This window comes from Pleurodeles waltl, chromosome 3_1, assembly GCF_031143425.1.
Source record: "Pleurodeles waltl isolate 20211129_DDA chromosome 3_1, aPleWal1.hap1.20221129, whole genome shotgun sequence".
NCBI classification, from domain to species: domain Eukaryota; kingdom Metazoa; phylum Chordata; class Amphibia; order Caudata; family Salamandridae; genus Pleurodeles; species Pleurodeles waltl.
The window spans coordinates 1209518471-1209544457 of NC_090440.1; the positions used below are offsets into that span (position 1 = coordinate 1209518471).

Sequence of the window (25987 nt, forward strand, 5' to 3'; positions counted from 1 at the left end):
TTTGCAAAAGTGTGAAGGGACGACCAAGTTGCGGCCTTGCAGATGTCCACCACAGGAACACCTCTGGCTAAGGCCGAAGTGGCCGACCTAGCTCTGGTGGAATGAGCTCTAATGCCCTCAGGAGGATCCTTCTTTGCCAAAGAGTAACATATTTTAATGCAAAGAACAACCCACCTGGATAGTGTTCTCTTGTGGACTGCCTTTCCTCTCCTCTTGCCCACGTATCCAATAAACAGCTGATCCTCCAGCCTGAAATCCTTTGTTCTATCGATAAAGAAGCTCAACGCGCTCTTTGGGTCCAGACGGTGCAGTCTTTCTTCCTCTTTGGAAGGATGAGGCGGAGGATAGAACGTGGACAAAGTAATTGCCTGAGCCAAATGGAAGGGTGAAACAACCTTCGGGAGGAAAGCAGCCTTGGTCCTCAACACCACCTTATCCCCATAAAAAGTTGTATAAGGGGGTTTTACTGATAAGGCCTGCAACTCACTCACTCTCCTTGCTGATGTTATAGCTATCAGGAAGACTGTTTTTAAAACCAAATACCTCAAGGGGCAAGAATGCATAGGTTCAAAAGGGGACCCCATAAGGAAAGTCAGGACTAAGGACAAATCCCATTGCGGCATAACGAATGGCTTTGGAGGATATTGATTTAGAAGACCTTTCAAGAATCTGATAACAATAGGGGATTTAAATAAAGATGGTTGGTCTGGAAGACATATGAAGGCTGACAAGGCCGATAAATAACCTTTAATGGTAGCCACTGCACAACCTTTCTGCGCCAGAGATAGAGCAAAAGACAAAACGTCCGATAGATGAGCATGTAAAGGATCAATCTGCCTCTCTCCACACCACGCAACAAATTTAGACCACCTATTAGCGTAGATAGATTTAGTGGAGTGTCGCCTGGCCGCTAATATAACATCCACTACCTCAGGCGGGAGAGAGAAGGAACTCAGGTTGCCCCGTTCAATCTCCAGGCATGTAGGTGCAGACTCTGGAGGTTGGGGTGTAGAACCTGCCCCTGCGACTGTGAGAGGAGGTCTGCCCTGAAAGGGAGACGGAGCAGCGGGCACGTTGAGAGTTGGAGAAGGTCGGAGTACCACACCCTCCTTGGCCAATCCGGAGCTATTAAGATTACTAGAGCCCGGTCTTGGCGAATCTTCCTCAATACTCGAGGAATCAAGGGTATGGGAGGAAACGCGTAAAGCAACTGGCCGCACCAGGTCATTTGAAACGCGTCCCCCAACGCTTCCTGCATCGGATACTGAAGGCTGCAGAACAACGGACAATGCGCGTTCTCTCGAGTGGCGAACAGATCTACCCGAGGAAACCCCCACTTCTGGAAGATTAAACGGACTTGATCTGGATGGAGACGCCACTCGTGGTCTGCCGAGAAGTGGCGACTGAGACTGTCCGCACGCACGTTCAAGACTCCGGCCAGATGGTTTGCTATCAAGCAAATCCGATGGTCCTTTGCCCAGGACCATAGTCGAAGAGCTTCTCTGCAGAGAAGGTACGACCCCACTCCTCCCTGCTTGTTTATGTACCACATCGTGGTAGTATTGTCCGTTAGGACCTGTACCGACTGACCACGAAGGGAAGGGAGGAAGGCCTTGAGAGCCAGACGTACAGCCCGTAACTCTAACAGATTGATGTGAAAAATCTGTTCCTCTGGAGACCAAAGACCTTTGATCTCCAGATCCCCCAGATGAGCTCCCCACCCTAGAGTGGAAGCATCCGTTATGACTGTGGCCACTGGTGGCGACTGCTGGAACGGCTTTCCTTGTGAAAGATTGTTGCTTGCAATCCACCACTTCAAATCCACAGCAGCATCTCTGGAGATCTTGACAGTACCCTCTAGATCCCCTCTGTGTTGAGACCACTGCCTTCGGAGGCACCACTGAAGAGCCCTCATGTGCCAGCGAGCATGCGTGACCAACAGAATGCAGGAGGCAAAAAGACCGAGCAGACGAAGGACCTTGAGGACTGGAACTACCGCTCCATTTCGAAACATTGGAACCAAATCCTGAATATCTTGAATCCGCTGAGGCGGAGGAAAGGCCCGACCCAATGTTGTATCCAGTACTGCCCCTATGAACAGGAGGCGCTGAGAGGGCTCTAGGTGAGATTTGGGCTCGTTCACCGAAAAGCCCAGGTCGAACAACAACTGGGTTGTTGACTGCAGATGACGCAACACAAGCTCCGGGGACTTGGCTTTGATCAACCAATCGTCCAAGTAAGGGAATACTGCTATCCCCTTCCTTCTGAGCTCTGCCGCAACCACCGACATCACCTTCGTGAAGACTCGAGGTGCTGAAGTAAGACCAAACGGAAGGACCGCAAACTGGTAGTGTTGCGATCCCACCACAAACCGGAGATACTTCCTGTGTGACTTGAGTATCGGGATATGAAAGTAAGCATCCTGCAAGTCGACAGACACCATCCAGTCTTCCATGTTCAACGCCAAAAGCACCTGTGCTAGGGTCAGCATCTTGAACTTTTCCTGCTTGAGGAACCAATTCAAGATCCTCAGGTCCAGAATTGGTCTCAAACGACCATCCTTCTTGGGAATCAGGAAATACCTTGAGTAAACTCCTTGACCCCTTTCCTGCTCCGGGACCAACTCCACCGCGCCCTTTAAAAGGAGGACTTCTACCTCCTGTTCTAGCAACAGGAGGTGTTCTTGTGAACAATACGAAGGGCGGGGCGGGATGAGGGGCGGAAACTCCCGAAAGGGAAGGGTGTAGCCTTTTCCCACAACACTGAGAACCCAAGTGTCCGACGTAACAGTCTCCCATTTGGTGAGAAAATGCTGTAATCTTCCCCCTACAGGAGAGGAGTGAGTGGGAAATGGTGGAAGCCTAAGGCTGCTTCCCCTGCTGCACCCCGCCAGAGGATGAGGAAGAGGCAGAGTGCTGCTGAGAGGCTCCCCTGGTGCGGACCCTACCCCTCCCCCTAAAAGATCTATAGGGATGGGAAGAGGCAGGTTGCTGATATCTTCCCCGAAAGGAAGAGGAGGAAGAGCCACGCCCAAATCCACGAAACCTCCTGAAGAATCTGGAAGAGGCCGTGGAAGAAGGAGCTTGGAGTCCCAACGACTTAGCCGTGGCCCTGCTCTCCTTAAAACGTTCCAAGGCCGAATCAGCCTTAGCCCCAAACAGTTTGTCCCCATCAAACGGGAGATCCAACAATGTGGACTGTACATCTGCCGAAAAGCCCGAGTTACGGAGCCAGGCCTGTCTCCTTTCCACCACAGTTGTGCCCATTGCTCTGGCTACCGAGTCGGTGGTATCCAGTCCCGTCTGGATAATTTGGGTCGCAGCAGCCTGGGCATCAGAGACAAGATCCAAAAGACCCTGGGGAAGCTCTGTAAACGAAGAGGAGATGTCATCCATCAGAGCATGAATATACCTCCCCAGGATACAGGTCGCATTAGTGGCTTTTAACGCCAGACTGCAGGACGAAAAAATCTTCTTCGACTGCGCCTCTAGCTTTTTTGAGTCTCTGTCCCCAGGCACCGTCGGGAAAGAACCAGGCGCTGACTTGGATGAACAGGAGGCCTGCACTACCAAGCTCTCCGGTGTAGGGTGCCTAGATAGGAAACCAGGATCAGTTGGAGCCGTCCGATACCTCCTGGCCACGGCTCTGTGAACTGCTGGGGAAGATGCCGGCCTCTTCCACACCTCTAAAACCGGATCCAGCAGAGCGTCATTAAAAGGTAACAGAGGCTCCGCCGCGGCTGAGGCCGGATGCAACACCTCCGTCAAAAGGTTTTGTTTCGCCTCCACCACCGGCAAAGGCAGGTCCAAAAAACTAGCTGCCTTCCGTACCACTGTATGAAAGGAAGCAGCTTCCTCAGTATATTCCCCCGGGGACGAAAGGTCCCACTCAGGGGAAGTGTCCAGCCCACTGGCCGACTCCAGTCCACGCAGCCCATCACCCGAGTCCTCTAGCTCTCCTTCCTCTAGGGCTCGTTGGTACTCCTGCTCTTCTAGTACCCGGAGAGCACGCCTCCTTGAATGCAGTCGTCGCTCAATCCGCGGAGTCGACAATGCCTCCGCCGAAGTCGGAGATCGGCGCCGATCTTCCGAAGCCACCGACGCCGCATCCGGCGCCACGGGTAACTTCGGCGCCGACTGAAGAGCAGCTGAAACAGATGGACCCACCGGAGTCACAGGTCGAAATCTCGACGTCGACGGGATGGCAATCCCTGAGGCCAATCCCTCCGAAGCCACCGGAGCGGCCACCGGCGCCGAGCCCACGTTCCCAAACGGGAGAAAGGGCATAAAGGGTGCCGGCCGAAGAGGCGCAGGATCACCCAAAGAAAAGGCCAAAGGCCCAGCCGGAGCACCCCCTGGAGCCATCTGTTGGAAGATGGCATACATCGCATTCAAGAATGCGGAACTATCGGCTCCAGGGGTGGGAAAAGCCGGATACTGGGGTGCCTGTCTCGGAGGCGACCCCGACGCCGGCCTCGGCGTCTGCGCCGGAGAAAACATTTGAGGCTCCAATACCTCAATCACCGACGCCTGTCCAGGCGAAGTTGGTGACGCCGGAGAGGGCAACGGCGTCGAAGGATGCGGCGTCACCGTGGGGCTGACCTCCCATGTCTTTCGGCGCCGATCCGGAGACCTGGAACGAGCCTCCCTTGAATGACGCCGAGATTCTCTACGGCGCCGGGAGTCTCGATGACGCCGATGTCTTGGAGAAGACTTCTTGTGATGCTTCTCCTTTGACTTGGCCATAAACAGCTTCGCCTCACGTTCTTTAAGGGCCTTCGGATTCATGTGCTGACATGAATCACAAGTCGAGACGTCGTGGTCGGAGCTCAAACACCAAAGGCAATCGGAATGAGGATCCGTCACCGACATCTTGCCTCCACACTCACGACAAGGCTTAAATCCAGACTTTCTCTGCGACATTATTTCCACAGAGAAAGAGTACGCAGCAAGATATACACTGTAACCGCAAGAGTAACAGTTGCTCCCTCGAAGATAACCGTTTCGAATGCACGGAAAAAAGGGAACTGACGTCCGCACGTCGTCGAGGACCTCTTATTGCCTGTATGACGTCAGACGGCGTCGCGTGCGAGACAGTGACGTCCTCGTCGACGTGCAGAGACTAGTAAGAAGATTTCCGTTGAATGCTGGCGCCATGGGAGTATTCATGAGGTGAGGAATCCACAGGTAGTTGTATCCATCAGAATACAGAATTTAGGGTTGTGTTTAGGTCTAGGAGGGCAGTAGCCAATGGCTACTGTCCTTGAGGGTTCCTACACCCTCTTTGTGCCTCCTCCCTGAGGGGAGAGGGGCACATCCCTAATCCTATTGGGGAAATCCTCCAAACTCAAGATGGAGGATTTCTCAAGGCAGGGGTCACCTCAGCTCAGGACACCTTAGGGGCTGTCCTGACTGGTGGGTGACTCCTCCTTGTTTTTCTCATTATCGCCTCCAGCCTTGCCGCCAAAAGTGGGGGCAGTGGCCAGCGGGCGGGCATCTCCACTAGTTGGGATGCCCTGGGGCGCTGTAACAAAAGGGGTGATCCTTTGAGGCTCACCACCAGTTACAGTTCCTGCAGGGGGAGGTGAGAAGCACCTCCACCCAGTACAGGCTTTGTTCCTGGCCAGAGTGACAAAGGCACTCTCCACATGTGGCTACCAACATGTCTAGTGTGGGGCAGGCTGGCAGAAACTGGTCAGCCTACACTAGAAGTCAGATTGGTATTCAGGGGGCATCTTTAAGATGCCCTCTGGGTGTATGTTACAATAAATTGCACACTGGCATCAGTGTGCATTTATTGTGCTGAGAAGTTTGATAGCAAACTTCCCAGATTTCAGTGTAGCCATTATGGAACCGTGGAGTTTGTATTTGACAAACTCCCAGACCATATACTCTTATGGCTACGCTGCACTTACAATGTCTAAGGTTTTGCTTAGACACTGTAGGGGCATAGTGCTCATGCACATATGCCCTCATCTGTGGTATAGTGCACCCTGCCTTAGGGCTGTAAGGCCTGCTAGAGGGGTGATTTAGCTATGCCACAGGCAGTGCGAGGTTGGCATGGCACTCTGAGGGGAGTGTCATGTCGACTTAGTCTTTCTCTCCCCACCAGCACACACAAGCTGTGAGGCAGTGTGCATGTGCTGAGTGAGGAGTCCCCAGGGAGGCATAAGACATGCTGCAGCCCTTAGGGACCTTCCTTGGCATCAGGGCCCTTTTTACCAGGGGTACCAGTTACTTATCTGAGTGCCAGGGTTGTGCCAATTGTGGAGACAAAGGTACAGTTTAGGGAAAGAACACTGGTGCTAGGGCCTGGATAGCAGGGTCCCAGCACACTATTAATCAAAACTTATCAGCAAAGGCAAAAAGTTAGGGGGTAACCATGCCAAGGAGGCATTTCCTTACACAATGATGATATAGATGTAATCAACGACTTGTCTCGTTGACGGTGTCGTCAGATTGTATCATCAGTCTTGTTGCCGACAGTCTCGTCGACAGTGGCGTTGTCGACGGTGCTCCAGTTGATGATGGTGTCGACGAGCGCCATCAGAGCGAAGCTATTCTTAAGACAATGCCCTCGTCGACTAATCTTTCACCGACTAAGTCTTTTCTGAAGCAGGTTTCATCAACAGCCTCAACGAGGACTTTCCCTTATCAGTGACTCAGACTAATGGAATTGGAGCCTTTAAAAACAGACGTCGACGAAACTGTGGAGAGGGTAGCTGGGGTAACCGTCGTCATCACTGTCGTCGATGACTTGAATTTAAGCGGAACCTTTCTAGAAGATGATGGTTCTGAGGAAGAAGAATGATGGTGGGATTCCTTACTGCGACGAGAAGAGGATGGCTGGGAGGAAGTTGAGCCTTGTAAGGTCTTGGCACCATCTTTATGGTGCGTCTTACGATGTTTTCTGCTTTCCTCAGCCTGCCTCAGGTCAGCAGATCTAGACCTTTTATGAGGCCTTTCTGGATCACTCTCCTCACCTGAAGTACAGATTTCCACCTGTAACCAAATTAACAGTATTACTTCTCTGTCTCTCAAGGTCTTAGCAGAGCAGGTGCCGCATATCTTGCAGTCTTTTACCTGATGTTTAGGATGCAGGGAATATAAACAGTACTTATGTGAATCATTCACATGCAGCCTTTTCTTGCCACAGGTCTTACGAGTGCGAAAAAAGGCCTTTCTTGGAAGTGCCAGACATCTCCTGAAGTAAAGAGTTTTTTGAGAGGAAAACAAAAACTGAGCAGAGCTCAGGAAGACTCCCTTCACACGATGTGCGATAGAAAATCTAAGAAAATTAGCCTCTTTGGGGAATATTCTAGAGGGTGCTGGCGCCTGATTGGTCATGTCAAGTTTGGTTCTTTATAGAAAAAGACATTGATAGGCTATATGTTGACCTTTGCTAGTATTATAGCCTATGGAAATTTTTACTTACTGCTTTTTAGGATACTGTGGGACTCCCACTTTGACAATAGGGATGATTCAAGCATGTGAATTTATGAAAGATCCAATACTGGATAAATGGTCTTTCACAGCATCTGAACTATATTTTGAAATGTTTGTAAAGTTGAGTTAGTTATTTAAATGTTGTGTGTTAGGAAAAACTTGGTGCCAAAAGCCTTTGGTTTCACAAAGATCAGAAAGTTCACCTTACAAAGTCGTGGAAGTCTGCAGTCACAAGGAAAAGTATTTGTATTGCAAGAAGACAAACTAACTTTTGACCTCTGTCTCTGAACACAGAGCAAATGTGACAAGAATAAGATTTAAAGGCATCTTAATTGCTAATTCAGTTATTGACTGAACAGAACACCTGTTATTTGTCCACTTGCCAGAAGGGTGAAGTGGAATCTAAAGATAGTTTGACCTCATAAAATAAAACTCGCCAATGCAAGTGGTAGAGTACATTTTTCGAGCCCTGAGTTAGTGACCTATGTCCAGTACACACGTAAAATAGCGTCCCTGCACTCCCAAAGACCAGAAAAATGTATATGGAGTTTGTGGGGGCACCTCGGCTAGTGTAGGGGTGTACTCACTAACAGGTACCTGCACCCTGCCCTCTAGGCTGAGATGGCCTACCATAGCGTTGACTTAGTGACATGTAGTGGAAACGGGTGCATGCGCCCGTTTATCACAGACTGCAATGGAGGCCTGCAGACCCCTTTGCATGGGCTCCCTATGGGTGGCAGAATAACTAGTGCAGCCCATAGGGATCCCCTGGAACCACAATGCCCTGGGTACCATATACTAGGGACATACATGGGGGGACCAGTATGCCAATTGTGGGAAGAAAAAGGTACATTTTACAGGAGAGAGCAAAACTACTGGGGTCCTCATTAGCAGGGACAGTCAAAACACACTGACAACAGGCAGAAAATGGGGGTAACTGTAGGAAAGTACCATCTTGCCTGGCATGTTACCCCCATATTTCACTGTATGTATGTTGTTTTAGTCCTTGTGTCACTGGGACCCTGCCAGGCAGGGCCCCAGTGCTCATAGTATGTGCCCTGTATGTGTTCCCTGTGTGATACCTAACTGTCTCACTGAGGCTCTGCTAACCAGAACCTCAGTGGTTATGCTCTCTCTGCTTTCCAAATTTGTCACTAACAGGCTAGTGACCAATTTCACCAATTCACATTGGCATATTGGTACACCCATATAATTCCCTTGTATATGGTACTGAGGTACCCAGGCTATTGGGGTTCCAGGAGATCCCTATGGGCTGCAGCATTCCTTTTGCCACCCATAGGGAGCTCTGACAATTCTTTACACAGGCCAGCCACTGCAGCCTGAGTGAAATAACGTCCTCGTTATTTCACAGCCATTTACCACGGCACATAAGTAACTTATAAGTCACCTATATGTCTAACCTTCACTTAGTGAAGGTTGGGTGACAAGTTACTTAGTGTGTGGGCACCCTGGCACTAGCCAAGGTGCCCCCACATCATTCAGGGCAAATTCCCCAGACTTTGCGAGTGCGGGGACACCATTACACGCGTGCACTATACATAGGTCACTACCTATGTATAGCGTCACAATGGTAACTCCGGCCATGGCCATGTAACATGTCTAAGATCATGGAATTCTCACCCAAATACCATTCTGGTATTGGGAGGACAATTCCATGATCCACTGGGTCTCTAGCACAGAACCCGGTACTGCCAAACTGCCTTTCCGGGGTCTCCACTGCAGCCGCTGCCAATCCCTCACACAGGTTTCTGCCCTCCTGGGGTCCAGGCAGCCCTGGCCCAGAAAGGCTGAACAAAGGATTTCCTCTGAGAGGGTGTTACACCCTCTCCCTTTGGAAATAGGTGTGAAGGGCTGGGGAGGAGTAGCCTCATCGAGCCTCTGGAAATGCTTTGATGGGCACAGATGGTGCCCATCTCTGCAGTCTACACCAGTTCAGGGATCCCCCAGCCCTGCTCTGGGGGGAAACTGGACAAAGGAAAGGGGAGTGACTACTCCCCTGACCAGTACCTCCCAGAGGAGGTGCCCAGAGCTCCTCCAGTGTGTTCCAGACCTCTGCCATCTTCGAAACAGAGGTGTTTGGGGCACACTGGACTGCTCTGAGTGGCCAGTGCCAGCAGGTGACGTCAGAGGCTCCTTCTGATAGGCTCTTACCTCTCTTGGTAGCCAATCCTCCTTCCTAGGTAGCCAAACCTCGTTTTTGGCTATTTAGGGTCTCTGCTTTGGGCATCTCACCAGATAACGAATGCAAGAGCTCACCAGAGTTCCTCTGCATCTCCCTCTTCACCTTCAGCCAAAGGATCGACCGCTGACTGCTCAGGACGCCTGCAAAACCGCAACAAAGTAGCAAGATGACTACTAGCAACCTTGTATCGCTTCATCCTGCCGGCTTTCTCGACTGTTTCCAGGTGGTGCATGCTCTGGGGGTAGCCTGCCTCCTCCCTGCACCAGGAGCTCTGAAGAAATCTCCAGTGGGTCAACTGAATCTTCTCCCTGAAACCGCAGGCAACAAAAGACTGCATCACTGGTCCTCTGGGTCCCCTCTCAGCACGACGAGCGTGGTCCCTGGAACTCAGCAACGCAGTCCAAGTGACTCCCACAGTCCAGTGACTCTTCAGTCCAAGTTTGGTGGAGGTAAGTCCTTGCCTCCCCACGCTAGACTGCGTTGCTGGGTACCGCGTGATTTGCAGCTGCTCCGGCTCCTGTGCACTCTTTCAGGATTTCCTTTGTGCACAGCCAAGCCTGGGTCCCGACACTCTAACCTGCAGTGCACAACCTTCTGAGTTGTCCTCCGGCGTCGTGGGACTCCCTTTTGTGACTTCGGGTGGACTCCGGTTCACTTTTCTTCTAAGTGCCTGTTCAGGTACTTCTCCGGGTGCTGCCTGCTTCTGTGAGGGCTCCCTGACTTGCTGGGCACCCCCTCTGTCTCCTCATCCAAGTGGCGACATCCTGGTACCTCCTGGGCCACAGTAGCATTCAAAAACCCTAACCACGACCCTTGCAGCTAGCAAGGCTTGTTTGCGGTCTTTCTGCGTGGGAACACCTCTGCAAGCTTCTTCACGACGTGGGACATCTATCCTCCAAACGGGAAGTTCCTAGTCCTCTTCGTTCTTGCAGAACTCCAAGCTTCTTCCAACGGGTGGCAGCTTCCTTGCACCCTCAGCTGGCATTTCGTGGGCTCCTGCCCACTCTCGACACTGTCGCGACTATTGGACTTGGTCCCCTTGTCTTACAGGTACTCAGGTCTGGAAACCCACTGTTGTTGCATTGCTGGTGTTTGTTCTTCCTGCAGAATCCCCCTATCACGACTTCTGTGCTCTCTGGGGGTAGTAGGTGCACTTTACACCTACCTTTCAGGGTCTTGGGGTCGGCTATTTTTCTAACCCTCACTGTTTTCTTACAGTCCCAGCGACCCTCTACAAGCTCACATAGGTTTGGGGTCCATTCATGGTTCGCATTCCACTTTTGGAGTATATGGTTTGTGTTGCCCCTATACCTATGTGCTCCTATTGCAATCTACTGTAATTTTACATTGCTTGCATTACTTCCTTTTGCTATTATCTGCATAATTTTGGTTTGTGTACATATAACTTGTGTATATAACTTATCCTCATACTGAGGGTACTCACTGAGATACTTGTGGCAGATTGTCATAAAAATAAAGTACCTTTATTTTTAGTATATCTGTGTATTGTGTTATCTTATATTGTGCATATGACACCAGTGGTATAGTAGGAGCTTTACAGGTCTCCTAGTTCAGCCTAAACTGCTTTGCCATAGCTACCTTCTTTCAGCCTAAGCTGCTAGAAACACCTCGTCTACACTAATAAGGGATAACTGGACCTGGCACAAGGTGTAAGTACCTCTGGTACCCACTACAAGCCAGGCCAGCCTCCTACAGGGTGCTGGTAGAGAAACAATGAATGAGTGCAGTGCACACAAAAATAGTTGAAAATAACTGTATGGATTGGGCTGATTAGATACATAATCTGGTGATCCTCACACAAGGGGAATGGTCCACTCAGAAGGGGTTGGAACTTCAGATTTCTGCTGGTGGACTTACAGCCCCACCCCCAACCTTCAGACTCCCACGATGATACTCAAGACGTAAATGCAGACTCTCTCCCACATAGTTAGGTACTTAAGTGTTTGGGGCCTCATTCTCCACTTGTACTCAGAGATGATGTGGTCCTTTCAGATGATATCTCCTAATTCCAAATGCTAAAATGTACTTTATTATTGCATCCCTAGACTTGCTGCATCTAATTTTCAGACTCACTACCAATCAAGTCTGTTATAAGTCATCTATATGTTTTTTTTGTCTGCCGGGGCATGTTCTACTCCCTCTACAATTGGGATTGCTTACAAATGGAAGAAAAAAATATATATATATGGAAAATGTCACTTACCCAGTGTACATCTGTTCGTGGCATGAGACGCTGCAGATTCACATGCTGTGCACATCCCGCCATCTAGTGTTGGGCTCGGAGTGTTACAAGTTGTTTTTCTTCTAAGAAGTCTTTTCGAGTCACGAGATCGAGGGACTCCTCCCCTTTCGGTTCCATTGCGCATGGGCGTCAACTCCATCTTAGATTGTTTTCCCCGCAGAGGGTGAGGTAGGAGTTGTGTATATAGTAATAGTGTCCATGCAATGGAGTAAGTATGTATGTACATAATGTGACTAAAAGTGATATATTTACAAATGTACAAGTTTAATTTTCTTGGCAACTTAGAACGGCTACAGGCTCCCGGGGAGGGCGCATGTGAATCTACAGCGTCTCATGCCACGAACATATGTACAGATGAGGGTAAGTGACATTTTCCGTTCGATGGCATGTGTAGCTGCAGATACACATGCTGTGCATAGACTAGTAAGCAGTTATCTCCCCAAAATCGGTGGTTTAGCCTGTAGGAGTTGAAGTTGTTTGAAATGATGTTCTTAATACCGCTTGTCCTACTGTGGCTTGCTGTGTTGTTAACACATCCACGCAGTAATGCTTGGTAAATGTATAAGGCGTAGACCATGTGGCTGCCTTACATATTTCATTCATTGGTATGTTCCCTAGAAAGGCCATGGTGGCACCTTTCTTTCTAGTGGAGTGTACCTTTGGTGTAATAGGCAGTTGTCCTTTTGCTTTTATATAACAGGTTTGAATACATTTAACTATCCACCTGGCAATGCCTTGTTGGGATATTGGATTCCCTGTATAAGGTTTTTGGAAAGCAACAAACAATTGTTTTGCAAATTTGTTTGGTTCTATCGATGTAGTACATTAGTGCCCTTTTGATGTCTAATGTATGTAATGCTCTTTCAGCTACAGAGTCTGGTTCTGGAAAGAACACTGGGAGTTCCACTGTTTGATTTAAGTGGAACAGTGATATGACCTTAGGTAAGAATTTAGGATTTGTGCGTAGAACTACTTTATGTTTGTGTATTTGTTTAAAGGGTTCTTGTATTGTAAAGGCTTGTATCTCACTTACTCTTCTGAGAGATGGGATAGCTATTAGAAAGGCTACTTTCCATGTTAAGTACTGTATCTCACATGAATGCATGGGTTCAAATGGTGGACCCGAAGGTCCTGGTGGTGTTCTTGGTGGAATAATCCTTTTTAGACCCTCCATAAATGCTTTTATAAGTGGGATTCTGAATAATGAAGTTGAATGCGTAATTTGCAAATACGCCGAAATTGCGGTCAGATGTATTTTTATGGATGAAAAGGCTAACTTAGACTTTTGTAAGTGTAGTAGGTAACTTGCAATGTTTTTCGCAGATGCGTGTAATGGTTGAATGTGATTATTATGGCAGTAATAAATCGTTTCCACTTATTTGCGTAGCAATGTCTTGTGGTTGGTTTCCTAGCTTGTTTTATGACCTCCATACATTCATGTGTAAGGTCTAAGTGTCCGAATTCTAAGATTTCAGGAGCAAAATTGCTAGATTGAGCGATGCTGGATTTGGGTGTCTGATCTGTTGTTTGTGTTGAGTTAACAGATCTGGTCTGTTTGGCAGTTTGATATGAGGTACTACTGACAGGTCTAGTAGTGTTGTGTACCAAGGTTGTCGTGCCCAAGTTGGTGCTATTAATATTAGTTTGAGTTTGTTTTGACTCAATTTGTTTACTAGATACGGAAGGAGTGGGAGAGGGGGAGGGGGAAAAGCGTATGCAAATATCCCTGACCAACTCATCCATAACACATTGCCTTGAGAGTGAGTCTATGGGTACCTGGATGCGAAGTTTTGGCATTTTGCGTTTTCTTTTGTGGCAAATAGGTCTATTTGTGGTGTTCCCCACTTTTGGAAGTAAGTTAGTAGTATCTGGGGATGAATTTCCCATTTGTGGATCTGTTGGTGATCCCGAGAGAGATTGTCGGCTAACTGGTTTTGGATTCCTGGTATGAACTGTGCTATTAGGCGAATGTGGTTGTGAATCGCCCAATGCCATATCTTTTGAGCTAAGAGACACAATTGTGTGGAGTGTGTCCCTCCTTGTTTGTTCAGATAATACATTGTTGTCATGTTGTCTGTTTTGACAAGAATGTGTTTGTGGGTTATTAGTGGTTGAAATGCTTTCAACGCTAGAAATACTGCTAGTAGTTCTAAGTGATTGATATGAAGTTGTCTCTGTTGAGTGTGCCATTGTTCCTGGATGCTGTGTTGGTTGAGGTTTGCTCCTCACCCTACCATGGAGGCTTCTGTTGTGATCACATATTGAGGCACTGGGTCTTGGAAAGGCCGCCCTTGGGTTAAATTTATAGTATTCCACCATTGAAGCGAGGTGTATGTTTGGCGGTCTATCAACACTAGATCTTGAAGTTGACCCTGTGCTTGTGACCATTGTGATGCTAGGTTCTGTTGTAAGGGCCGCATATTTAGTCTTGCGTTTGGGACAATGGCTATGCATGAGGACATCATGCCTAGCAGTTTCATTACAAATTTTACCTGGAACCTTTGGTTTGGGTGCATGGTCTGTATTACGTTTTGGAATACCTGTACCCGTTGTGGACTTGGAGTGGCAATCCCCTTTCTTGTGTTGATTGTTGCTTCCAGATACTGTTGTATTTGACACAGCTGTAGGTGTGATTTCTGGTAGTTGAGTGAGAACCCTAACTTGTGAAGGGTTTCTATAACATATTTTGTGTGTTGTGAGCACCGTTCTTGCGTATTGGTTTTGATTAACCAGTCGTCTAGATATGGGAACACATGTATTTGCTGCCTTCTGAAATGAGCTGTCACTACGGCAAGGCATTTTGTAAAGACTCTTGGCGCTGTTGTTATTCCGAATGGCAACACTTTGAACTGGTAATGTACCCCTTGGAATACAAATCTTAAGTATCTTCTGTGTGAATGATGTATAGGTATATGGAAATACGCATCCTTGAGGTCTAATGTTGTCATGTAGTCTTGTTTGAGCAAGGGAATTACGTCCTGAAGTGTTACCATGTGAAAGATCTGTTTTGATGTAAAGGTTTAGTGTTCTGAGATCTAAAATGGGTCTTAGAGTTTTGTCTTTTTTGGGTATGAGAAAGTACAGGGAGTAAACCCCCGTTCCTTTCTGATGATTTGGTACTAGTTCTATTGCATCCTTTTGCAACAACGCTTGGACCTCTAATTGTAATAGATCCATGTGTTGTTTGGACATGTTGTGTGTTTTCGGTGGGACATTTGGAGGGAATTGTAGGAATTCTATGCAATAAACATGTTGGATAATGGCTAGGACCCACGTGTCTGTTGTTATCTCCTCCCAGTTCCTGTAAAAAGCTGTTAGTCTCCCCCCCACTGGTGTTGTGTTGGGGATTTGTGACACTGAAGTCACTGTTTATTTTGAGGGGTTTTGGGACCTTGGAACTTTCCCCTAATTTTAGGGAACTGTCCACCCCTGAATTGTCCACGAAAACTTCCCCTCTGAAACTGGCTCTGGTATGTGGGTCTTGTTTGTGAGGTTGGGGGTTCTGTGTTTTGTCCTCAAAACCCCCCTCTAAACTGTGTTTTCCGAAATGTGCCTCTGCTCTGTGGGGAGTAGAGTGCGCCCATGGCTGTGGCCGTATCTGTGTCCTTTTTAAGTTTCGATAGCAGTGTCCACTTCCGGCCCAAACAACTGCTGTCCGTTAAAAGGCATATTCAGCACCGCTTGTTAAATTTCCGGCTTGAATCCTGAGGTGCGCAGCCATGCGTGTCTCCGTATGGTGACCGCTTTATTCACAGTCCTTGAAGCTGTGTCTGCTGCATCCATTGCCGACCGTATCTGGTTGTTAGAGATACTTTGGCCTTCTTCCACCACTTGTTGTGCCCTTTTTTGGAACTCTTTGGGTAAATGTTCTATGAAATGTTGCATTTCGTCCTAATGATCTCTATCATATCTAGATAGCAAGGCCTGTGAATTTGCAACGCGCCATTGGTTGGCGGCTTGTGCTGCGACCCTTTTCCCCGCTGCGTCGAACTTGCGACTTTCCTTGTCGGGTGGTGGTGCATCTCCCGAGGTGTGCGAGTTCGCCCTTTTGCGAGCTGCCCCTACTACCACTGAGTCCGGTGTCAATTGCTGCGTGATGTACACAGGGTCTGTTGGTGGAGGTTTGTACTTTTTCTCCCCTCTTGGAGTGATGGCCCTGCCTTTCACAGGCTCTTGAAACACTTGCTTTGAATGTTTCAGCATTCCCGGTAACATAGGGAGACTCTGGTACTGGCTATGTGTGGATGACAGAGTATTAAACAAAAAGTCATTATCAATTGGTTCTGCGTGCAGGGTGACATTGTGAAACGCGGCTGCTCTTGAAACCACCTGTGTGTAGGCAGTGCTGTCCTCAGGTGGTGATGGTCTTGCTGGATAACAGTCGGGACTGTTATCTGATACTGGCGCATCATAAAGATCCCATGCGTCAGGATCATCTTGACTCAATCCTGTATGAGTTGGAGACTGCATCATTGGTGGAGTGGCTACCGGTGATGGTTGTGGTGAGCGCTGTGGTGATGGTGGCGGAGTTATTTGTTTTGCCACCTTTGTTTGTGGTTGCTTGTCTTTCTCTTGGAAGGCAAGTTTCCTTTTAATTCGGATTGGAGGGAGAGTACTAATTTCTCCTGTCTCCTTCTGAATGTGGAGCCTTCTTTGAGTGTAATCTGGCTCCCCTGCCTATAGCTCCTGTCCTAATCTGTGTCTTTGCATCTGTGAGGACAGGCCCTGTTCCTCTGTGTAGGAACTTGGTTTCGGCTCAGAGGCCGGATGTTTCGGTATCGAAACCTTTTCGACCGTCTTTTTCAGCTCCGAAAACACTTTTTTGCCTTTCGGTGTTCCGATATCTCGGTGCCGACTTGTTTCGGTGCCGCGCTCTCGATGTCGAGATTGCTCTGACCCGGTGTCGAGTCTGTTCTGTGCCGGTATCTCGACCGGAGTCAGATGACTTTGACACTTGTGTGCCCTTTTTCGGTGCCGATGGCCGGTCACCTAATTTTCGGGTTAAGCCATGGCCTGTTGGCAGTGGCGTCCCCTGGGCTTTCATGAGTCTTGGGCTGGGGCGTCTTACTCACGGTTTTCGGCATCTGTTCGGTTTCAACCTCGTCCAAGTCCGAATCCGCGATGGAGAAGGTTTCCTCTTCCTCCAAGACTTGGTGTCCTGACGGCGCCGACGCCATTTGGAGTCTTCTTCCTCTCCGGTCTCTAAGCGTTTTCCTCGACCGAAACGCTCGACAGGCCTCGCAGGTATCCTCTTTGTGTTCGGGAGACAAACACAAATTACAGACCAGATGCTGATCTGTGTAAGGATACTTGTGGCATTCGGGGCAGAAGCGGAATGGAGTCCGTTCCATTAGCTTGGAAGACGCACGTGGTCGGGCCGACCAGGCCCCGCCGGGGAATCGAAACCCCGAAGGGCCACCGGAGCTCTTCAAAATTCGGTGTCGATCTGCGTTAACTAACCCGATACCGAACGCAAACAATACCGTCGAATTTTCCGAGATTTAACTAACTTTCCGAACCAAAACACGGAGCGAAGAGGAACACGTCCGAACCCGATGGCAAAAAGAAAACAATCTAAGATGGAGTCGACGCCCATGCGCAATGGAACCGAAAGGGGAGGAGTCCCTCGGTCTCGTGACTCGAAAAGACTTCTTCGAAGAAAAACAACTTGTAACACTCAGAGCCCAACACTAGATGGCAGGATGTGCACAGCATATGTATTTGCAGCTAAACATGCCATCAAATATGAATATATATATATATATATATATATATATATTTTTTTTTTTTTGTTTGTTTTTAAAGGCAACATAATACCTGGGCTTTGAAGGAACTTTAACAATCTGCTCGTCTTCTGATGTAGGTTCCTCATTCTCTTCACTGCTTTCACATTCAACATCTGGGGGATTTCCAAGCATTTCGGCAGCACGGGATTTCTATCAATATATGTAAATGAGAACATTGTCAATGATGGTTACTTGATGTCCAACTCTCAGCTAGACAACGTGGCACAACAACATATAAACAAACTTTTTGGGAGATCAGTGGCATCAATCACAAAAATTAGATAAACCCTTACAAAATTAATCAGAACATATCTTTAGAATTAAAAAATACTTCATTGGCATGACCCATTTCTTTACCAATAGTGCCAAATCTTTAGAAATTCACATTTTGTAAGTGAAGCAATTAATGTATGCGATGGTTTTGGTCTTTCTGATGGATGGATGGATGGTGTTGAAGCTTTAAGCCTTGTTAAGTCAGTGGACCGGAGAATAAATTACTAATGGTGGAAGCTCTTTGCTTTCTGGACAGGAGCAGCATATTAGGAACAGACTATTTCGGAGCAAACAAGGACAAGTTTATTACCTTTAATAATGCTCTTTCTAGTGGATGCTTTAACAGCTGATTCCTGACATTGTGAATATTCCCCAAGCATCGAACTGGATCCGGAAACTCAAAAGCAGTACTCCTGTGAGCCAGTAGGAGGCATGGTGTGGCTCAAAGCAGACGTTTTTTTCACTCTGGAATTGACAAACATTGCTGCATATAAGCACCACCTCTGCGTGCGGATGTCGGATCTTTTATAAGCTGCCAATGCCCTCAGACGCAGCAGCCATCAAAAGACTGACATGGCAAGAGTGCAGATCTTGTGTGGGTCCTTTTTCGGCAGAGAAAAATCCATTCCACTGAAGGGGGAAGAGAGGACTGCAAGGAGTCCGTGCTTACAGTATCCACCAGAAAAAGCTGCTGAAGGTAAGTAACTTGTCCTTTTGATGATACTTCTAACCACAGATCCTTACCTTGTGAATATATATCAGAGCATACCTGCCCGAGTTTGGGGCCAGGGGGCGGGGGTCTGTGGAATGGCTCAACCAATAAAATCCTGCTGGACCGAACTGGCAAAATACCCATCCCTATGGACCTGACTGTCAAGACAGTAGCATTTCATTAACAAAGCCTACATAGCTACATGACAGATATTCAGGACAGGTTCTCTGCTTTCCAACACAGCAGTGGCAGCCTTGGATTAAATGGAATGACCTGTAGCTGTTCAGGGAGCTCATCAGCTAAAGTGTAGCAGATCTTATTGCAGAGTAATATCCACCTAGAGATAGTTATTTTCTGCACTGCCTTGTTGATTGTCCTCTTGGTGGTACCTAGTACGATAAATGTAAAAACTCAGCATGCTCTCTTGGCCCAGGTGATGCAGCCTCTTCTTTTGAGGCACGAGGCAGGGCAAAGAAAACCAGAAGAGGGATAGCCTGCCTGACATGAAAAGGTGTTACTACTTTCAGCATTAATGCAGATCACATTGTAACCACAGATTTGGACTGGGTAAAATGTTGTTTAAGGAAGCTAGACCTAGGAGCCTGAAGCTCCCTCACAAGCCAAGTTGATGTTATGGTAAACAAGACCGTTTCCAAGATTGTAGGAAGTTGGTCTGGTGGGTACCTAAGGTACTTACTAACACCTTATGCCAGGTATCCCCTCTAGTGTAGTGTAGGCAGTGTCTAGAAGCCCAGCTTTCTAGACATAGCTGTAAATGAGCAGCCAAGGCTTATCTAGGAGACATGCAACGCTCATGCAATACCACTGTAGTCACACAGCACTCACACACATGAAAGAAAATACTTGGTGTTACAAAAATAAAAGGTACTTTATTTTAGTGACAGAATTACCAAAAGGTACTAGAGAGGCCACCCTCCTATAGGAATTGAGTAACACATTAGATAGGTACACTAGTAATCAGAAATAGGCATAATTATCAATAAAAAAAAGTGTAGTAGCAAATAGGCAGTAGTGGCCCTAGGCGGAGCCCAAACCATATACTAAAGAAATGGAAAGCAAATGCAGGACCCCCACCAAGGTAAGAGGAATGTGTAGAGAGGAGCTGGGAGTACTAGGAAACCCCAAAAGTTAAGTTACAGTGTCCCACAGCGACCAGGAAGAAAGAACTAAGTTACTGGATTTCCCCAAACCACCCAAAAGAAAGGAAAAGAAAATGCAACACCCAGACAAGACTGCAAGAAACCAGCAATGGATTCTTGAAGAGGAGGACCTGTGGAAGAAGAGGCCCAAGTCCAGAAGTCACAGAAGAGTCCAGTGGAAGCAGGAGCCACTACCCACCAAGCTGTAGTTGCAGGAGTTGGTTGACGGTAGGACAAAGATTGTCAGAAAAGCAGCCCTGGAGCAGGTGAAGAGTTCCTGGGTGATTCAGTAGATGTCCCACGCAAGATGGAGTATTGCAGTCAGTGGCAGTTAAAATTCACTAGGAAGCCTTTGCAAAGGTAGAAGTCGCGCTGAAGCACAAGTGGAGCTACCGGGGACCAGCAAGGTCCAGGACGACTCAACCCATGCGCTAGTCCTAGGGGGGGGACCCTCAGCAAGGTAGAGTCCACAGAAGAGGAGGCAGCCCCCACAGGAGACCCACTGGAAGAGGAACCAGGAGTGGCACGAGGAGCCAACAGCACAAATGGAGAAGGGTCCTATGCCGCAGGAGAAGCACGCAGAGGGCTAGGTGTCGCAGGAAGCAGGGCTGGGGCTACACGGAGCCTGAAGATCCCTTGGAGGAGATGCCAACAAGCCTTGGTAGCTGCAAGAGACGTGATGCACAGGGGTACTATCCTGCATGGGACGGCAAAAGCTTACCTCCACCAAAGTTGGACGGCTGGCAGAGAGGACCAAGAGGACTATTCCGGACCACCACCCGTGATGGAGGATCCATGCAGCTCAGGAGGAGGAGATGAGATCCATGCAGCTGCTCGTCGTTGCAGTTGGTGCCTGCAGATGCAGGGAAGTGACTCCTTCACTCCAAGGGAGATTCCTTCCTCCTTCTTGTGCAGACTGAAGACTTGCTGTCCTCAGAGGATGCACACCTGTGGAAATGTTGCAGAAGCTGTAAGCCGTGGAAACAATGTTGCAAGCAGAGTCTTAGTCGTGGATGAAGATTGTAGGTTCCTGGAGGGTCCGGTTGCGGGTCCAGTGGCCAGAAGTTGAAGTGGAAGTTGCAGAGGAATTCTACTGGAGTCTTGCAAGCCCAATCAGAGGACCCCACCCAGGAGAGAGACCCTAAATAGCCCTGAAATGGGGATTGGTCACCTAGCCAGGTGACCACTTATCAGGTGGGGTGTAGGAAGCTGGCTCTGTATGCACTATTTCAAAGTAAAGAATAGTATGCACAGAGTCCAAGGGTTCCCCTTAGAGGTAAGATAGTGGCAAAAAGAGATAATACTAATGCTCTATTTTGTGGTAGTGTGGTCGAGGAGTAGGCTTATCAAAGGAGTAGTGTTAAGCATGTGTTGTACATACACAAGCAATAAATGATGAACACACACTCAAAGACAATTCCTGGCCAATAGGTTTTTGTATAGAAAAATATATTTTCTTAGTTTATTTTAAGAGCCACAGGTTCAAGATTTACATGTAATACTTCAAATTAAAGGTATTGCAGGTAGGTACTTTAGGAACTTTGAATTAGCAAAATAGCATATACAGTTTTCACATAAATCACATGTAGCTATTTTAAAACTAGACACTTAGTGCAATTTTCAACAGTTCCTGGGGGAGTAAGAGTTTGTTAGTTTTTGCAGGTAAGAAAACCACCTACGGGGTTCAAGTTTGGGTCCAAGGTAGCCCACCGTTGGGGGTTCAGAGCAACCCCAAAGTTACCACACCAGCAGCTCAGGGCCGGTCAGGTGCAGAGGTCAAAGTGGTGCCCAAAACGCATAGGCTTCAATGGAGAAGGGGGTGCCCCGGTTCCAGTCTGCCAACAGGTAAGTACCCGCGTCTTCGGAGGGCAGACCAGGGGGGTTTTGTAGGGCACCGGGGGGGACAAATCCACACAGAAAGTACACCCACAGCGGCACGGGGGAGGCCGGGTGCAGTGTGCAAACAAGCGTCTGGTTTGTAATAGAAATCAATGGGAGACCAAGGGGTCTCTTCAGCGATGCAGACAGGCAAGGGGGGGCTCCTCGGGGTAGCCACCACCTGGGCAAGGGAGAGGGCCACCTGGGGGTCGCTCCTGCACTGGAGGTCGGATCCTTCAGGTCCTGGGGGCTGCGGATGCAGTGCCTTTACCAGGTGTCGGGTCTTTGAAGCAGGCAGTCGCGGTCAGGGGAGCCTCGGGATTCCCTCTGCAGGCGTCGCTGTGGAGGGTTAAGGGGGGGTCAACTCTGGCTACTCACGTTCTCGCAGTCACCAGGGAGTCCTTCCTGAAGTGATTGTTCTCCACAAGCCGAGCCGGGGGAGTTGGGTGCAGAGTGCCAAGTCTCACGCTTCCGGCGGGAAACGAGTGTTGTTTCAAAGTTGCTTCTTTGTTGCAAAGTTGCAGTCTTTGGTGAACAGAGCCGCTGTCCTCTGTAGTTCTTGGTCCTTCTAGATGCAGGGCAGTCCTCTGAGGCTTCAGAGGTTGCTGGTCCCTGTGGAAAGCGTAGCTGGAGCAGTGACTTTAGAAGTGGGGAGACATGCCGGTAGAGCTGGGGCCAAAGCAGTTGGTGTCTCCGTCTTCTCTGCAGGGTTTTTCAGCTTAGCAGTCCTCTTCTTCTTGGATTGCAGGAATCGGAGTTCCTAGGTTCTGGGGAGCCCTTAAATACTAAATTTAAGGGCGTGTTTAGGTCTGGGGGGTTAGTAGCCAATGGCTACTAGCCCTGAGGGTGGATACACCCTCTTTGTGCCTCCTCCCAAGGGGAGGGGGGCACATTCCTATCCCTATTGGGGGAATCCTCCATCTAGGTCCTCCTATGAGCTACCTAGGGCTTACCTTAGGGGCAACATATGTAATAAAGGGAAGTTTGGGTTTGGCAGGAGGTTGTATGTGCCAAGTTGACATAGCAGTGTTAACAGCCCACACAGGCTCTGCAATAGCAGGCCTGAGACATGTTTAAAGGCTACTTGAGTGGGTGGCACAAGCAGTGCTGCAGTCCCACTAGTAGCATTTAAATCACAGGCCCTGGGTACATTAAGTGCACTGTACTAGGGACTTCCAGCTAAATTAAATGTGCCAATTGTGGATACCGCAATCAAACCATGTTTTAGGGGAGAAGCACATGCACTTACTTTTTAAGCACAGGTTGGCAGTGGTATAGTGCTCAGGGTCTTAAGGGCAACAAAATTAATCAGCAAAAACATGAGGCAAGTAGGCAAAACATTTGGGGGAAGATCACCCTAAGGCTGACAGGTCTAACAGTATTTACCAATATTAAAATCGCACCATTAAATGAGGAAACAGCTATTCTTAAGCAGGGAAAGAGGTACTATTACTGTCTAATGCATACAAATTATTTGAGAAGATTCAGCTGAACTTTTTTGCAGTACTCTATTTTGGCCTACTGATTCGGATATCAGTTGCTAGCTTATAGCCTGGCTAACTATAAATTTATATCCGCTCACAATATAGGAAATGGCCTTATTTCTCTACAGTCAAAAGTACAGAGAGGTTGCCCTTTCTCTCTGCTCCATTTTTTGCTAAGGGACTGAACCTTTAGTGTAGGGTATGTGAGCAAATCAAGACATTATGAGGTGTAGCAGAGGAAGCAAATTGAAAATGTCACTTACCCAGTGTACATCTGTTCGTGGCATTAGTCGCTGCAGATTCACATGTTTAGCACAGCACGCTGCCTGGTGTTGGGCTCGGAGTATTACAAGTTGTTTTTCTTCGAAGAAGTCTTTTTTTGGTCACGGGACCGAAGGACTCCTCCCTCTTCGGCTCCATTGCGCATGGGCGTCGACTCCATCTTAGATTGTTTTCCCCGCAGAGGGTGAGGATGGAGTTGTTTGCTATAAATAGTGCCCATGCAATGGAGTGAATACGTATGTACATAAAAAGTTTATAATAATTATTTACAAAGGTACAAATGTTTAAGATTTAAGATCTACTTCTAAACGGCTACAGGCTTCCCGGGGAGGCGGGAGGGCACATGTGAATCTGCAGCGACTAATGCCACGAACAGATGTACACTGGGTAAGTGACATTTTCAGTTCGATGGCATATGTTGCTGCAGATACACATGTTTAGCATAGACTATAAAGCAGTTACCTCCCCTAAAAGCGGTGGTTTAGCCTGTAGGAGTTGAAGTAGTTTGGAATAATGTTCTTAGTACAGCTTGGCCCACTGTAGCTTGTTGTGCATTTAGTACGTCTACACAGTAGTGTTTAGTAAATGTATGAGGCGTAGACCAGGTTGCAGCCTTACATATTTCGCTCATAGGAATGTTTCCTAGAAAGGCCATTGTAGCACCTTTCTTTCTGGTTGAGTGCGCCTTTGGTGTAATAGGCAATTCTCTCTTAGCTTTAAGATAGCATGTTTGAATACATCTGACTATCCATCTAGCAATGCCTTGTTTAGAGATTGGATTTCCTATGTGTGGTTTTTGAAAAGCTATGAACAGTTGTTTTGTTTTCCTGATTAGCTTTGTTCTGTTAATGTAGTACATTAGTGCTCTTTTGATGTCTAATGTATGTAGTGCCCTTTCTGCCACGGAATCTGGTTGTGGGAAGAACACTGGCAATTCTACTGTTTGATTTAAATGGAATGGTGAGATTACTTTTGGTAAAAATTTTGGATTTGTTCTTAGAACTATTTTATTTTTGTGTATTTGAATAAATGGTTCTTGTATGGTAAATGCCTGTATTTCACTTACTGTTCTGAGGGATGTGATTGCAATGAGAAATGCGACTTTCCACGTTAGATATTGCATTTCACAGGAATGCATGGGTTCGAAAGGTGGACCCATGAGTCTTGTTAAGACGATGTTAAGGTTCCATGAAGGAACTGGTGGTGTTCTTGGTGGTATAATTCTTTTTAGCCCTTCCATGAATGCTTTAATAACTGGTATTCTAAATAGAGACGATGAATGAGTAGTTTGTAGGTAAGCAGATATTGCTGCGAGGTGTATTTTTATAGATGAAAAAGCGAGATTCGCTTTTTGCAAATGTAGTAAGTATCCCACTATGTCCTTCGTAGAGGCATGCAATGGTTGGATTTGATTGGTATGGCAGTAGCAAACAAATCTTTTCCACTTAGATGCATAGCAGTGTCTAGTGGAAGCTTTTCTAGCTTGTTTTATGACCTCCATACATTCTTGTGTGAGGTCTAAGTGTCCGAATTCTAGGATTTCAGGAGCCAAATTGCTAGATTCAATGATGCTGGGTTTGGATGCCTGATCTGTTGTTTGTGTTGTGTTAACAGATCTGGTCTGTTGGGTAGTTTGACATGCGCTACTAGTGAAAGGTCTAGTAGAGTTGTATACCAAGGTTGTCTTGCCCATGTGGGTGCTATGAGTATGAGTTTGAGTTGGTTTTGACTCAATTTGTTTACTAGATATGGAAGGAGAGGGAGAGGGGGAAAAGCGTATGCAAATATCCCTGACCAACTCATCCATAGAGCATTGCCTTGTGATTCGCGGTGTGGGTACCTGGATGCGAAGTTTTGGCATTTTGCGTTTTCTTTTGTTGCGAACAAATCTATCTGGGGTGTTCCCCAAATTTGAAAGTATTTGTTCAGAACTTGGGGGTGAATTTCCCATTCGTGGACTTGTTGGTGGTCTCGCGAAAGGTTGTCTGCTAGTTGGTTTTGGATCCCTGGAATAAATTGTGCTATTAGGCGAATGTGGTTGTGAATCGCTCACTGCCATATTTTTTGTGTTAGGAGACACAATTGTGTTGAGTGTGTTCCTCCTTGTTTGTTTAAATAATACATTGTTGTCATGTTGTCTGTTTTGACAAGAATGTATTTGTGTGTTATTATGGGTTGAAAGGCTTTTAACGCTAGAAATACTGCTAACAGTTCTAGGTAATTTATATGAAATTTTGTTTGGGGTACATCCCATTGTCCTTGAATGCTGTGGTGATTGAGGTGTGCTCCCGACCGTGTCATGGAAGCATCTGTTGTTATAACGTATTGAGGCACTGGGTCCTGAAATGTCCGCCCTTTGTTTAAATTGTTGCTGTTCCACCATAGAAGCGAGAGGTATGTTTGGCGGTCTACCAACACCAGATCTTGAAGTTGACCCTGTGCCTGTGACCATTGTGATGCTAGGCACTGTTGTAAGGGTCGCATGTGTAGTCTTGCGTTTG

At 47.6% G+C, this 25987-nt stretch overlaps 1 protein-coding gene across 1 annotated transcript in view; it reads right to left on the reverse strand.

Moving 5' to 3' along the window:
• Nucleotides 1-25987, reverse strand: part of SRPRA (SRP receptor subunit alpha) — a 704571-nt gene that overhangs the window by 563646 nt on the left and 114938 nt on the right. The window contains exon 7 of the mRNA XM_069224516.1: nucleotides 17729-17847. Coding sequence (XP_069080617.1) covers nucleotides 17729-17847 — 119 coding nt within the window. The remainder of the gene's footprint in view (nucleotides 1-17728; nucleotides 17848-25987) is intronic.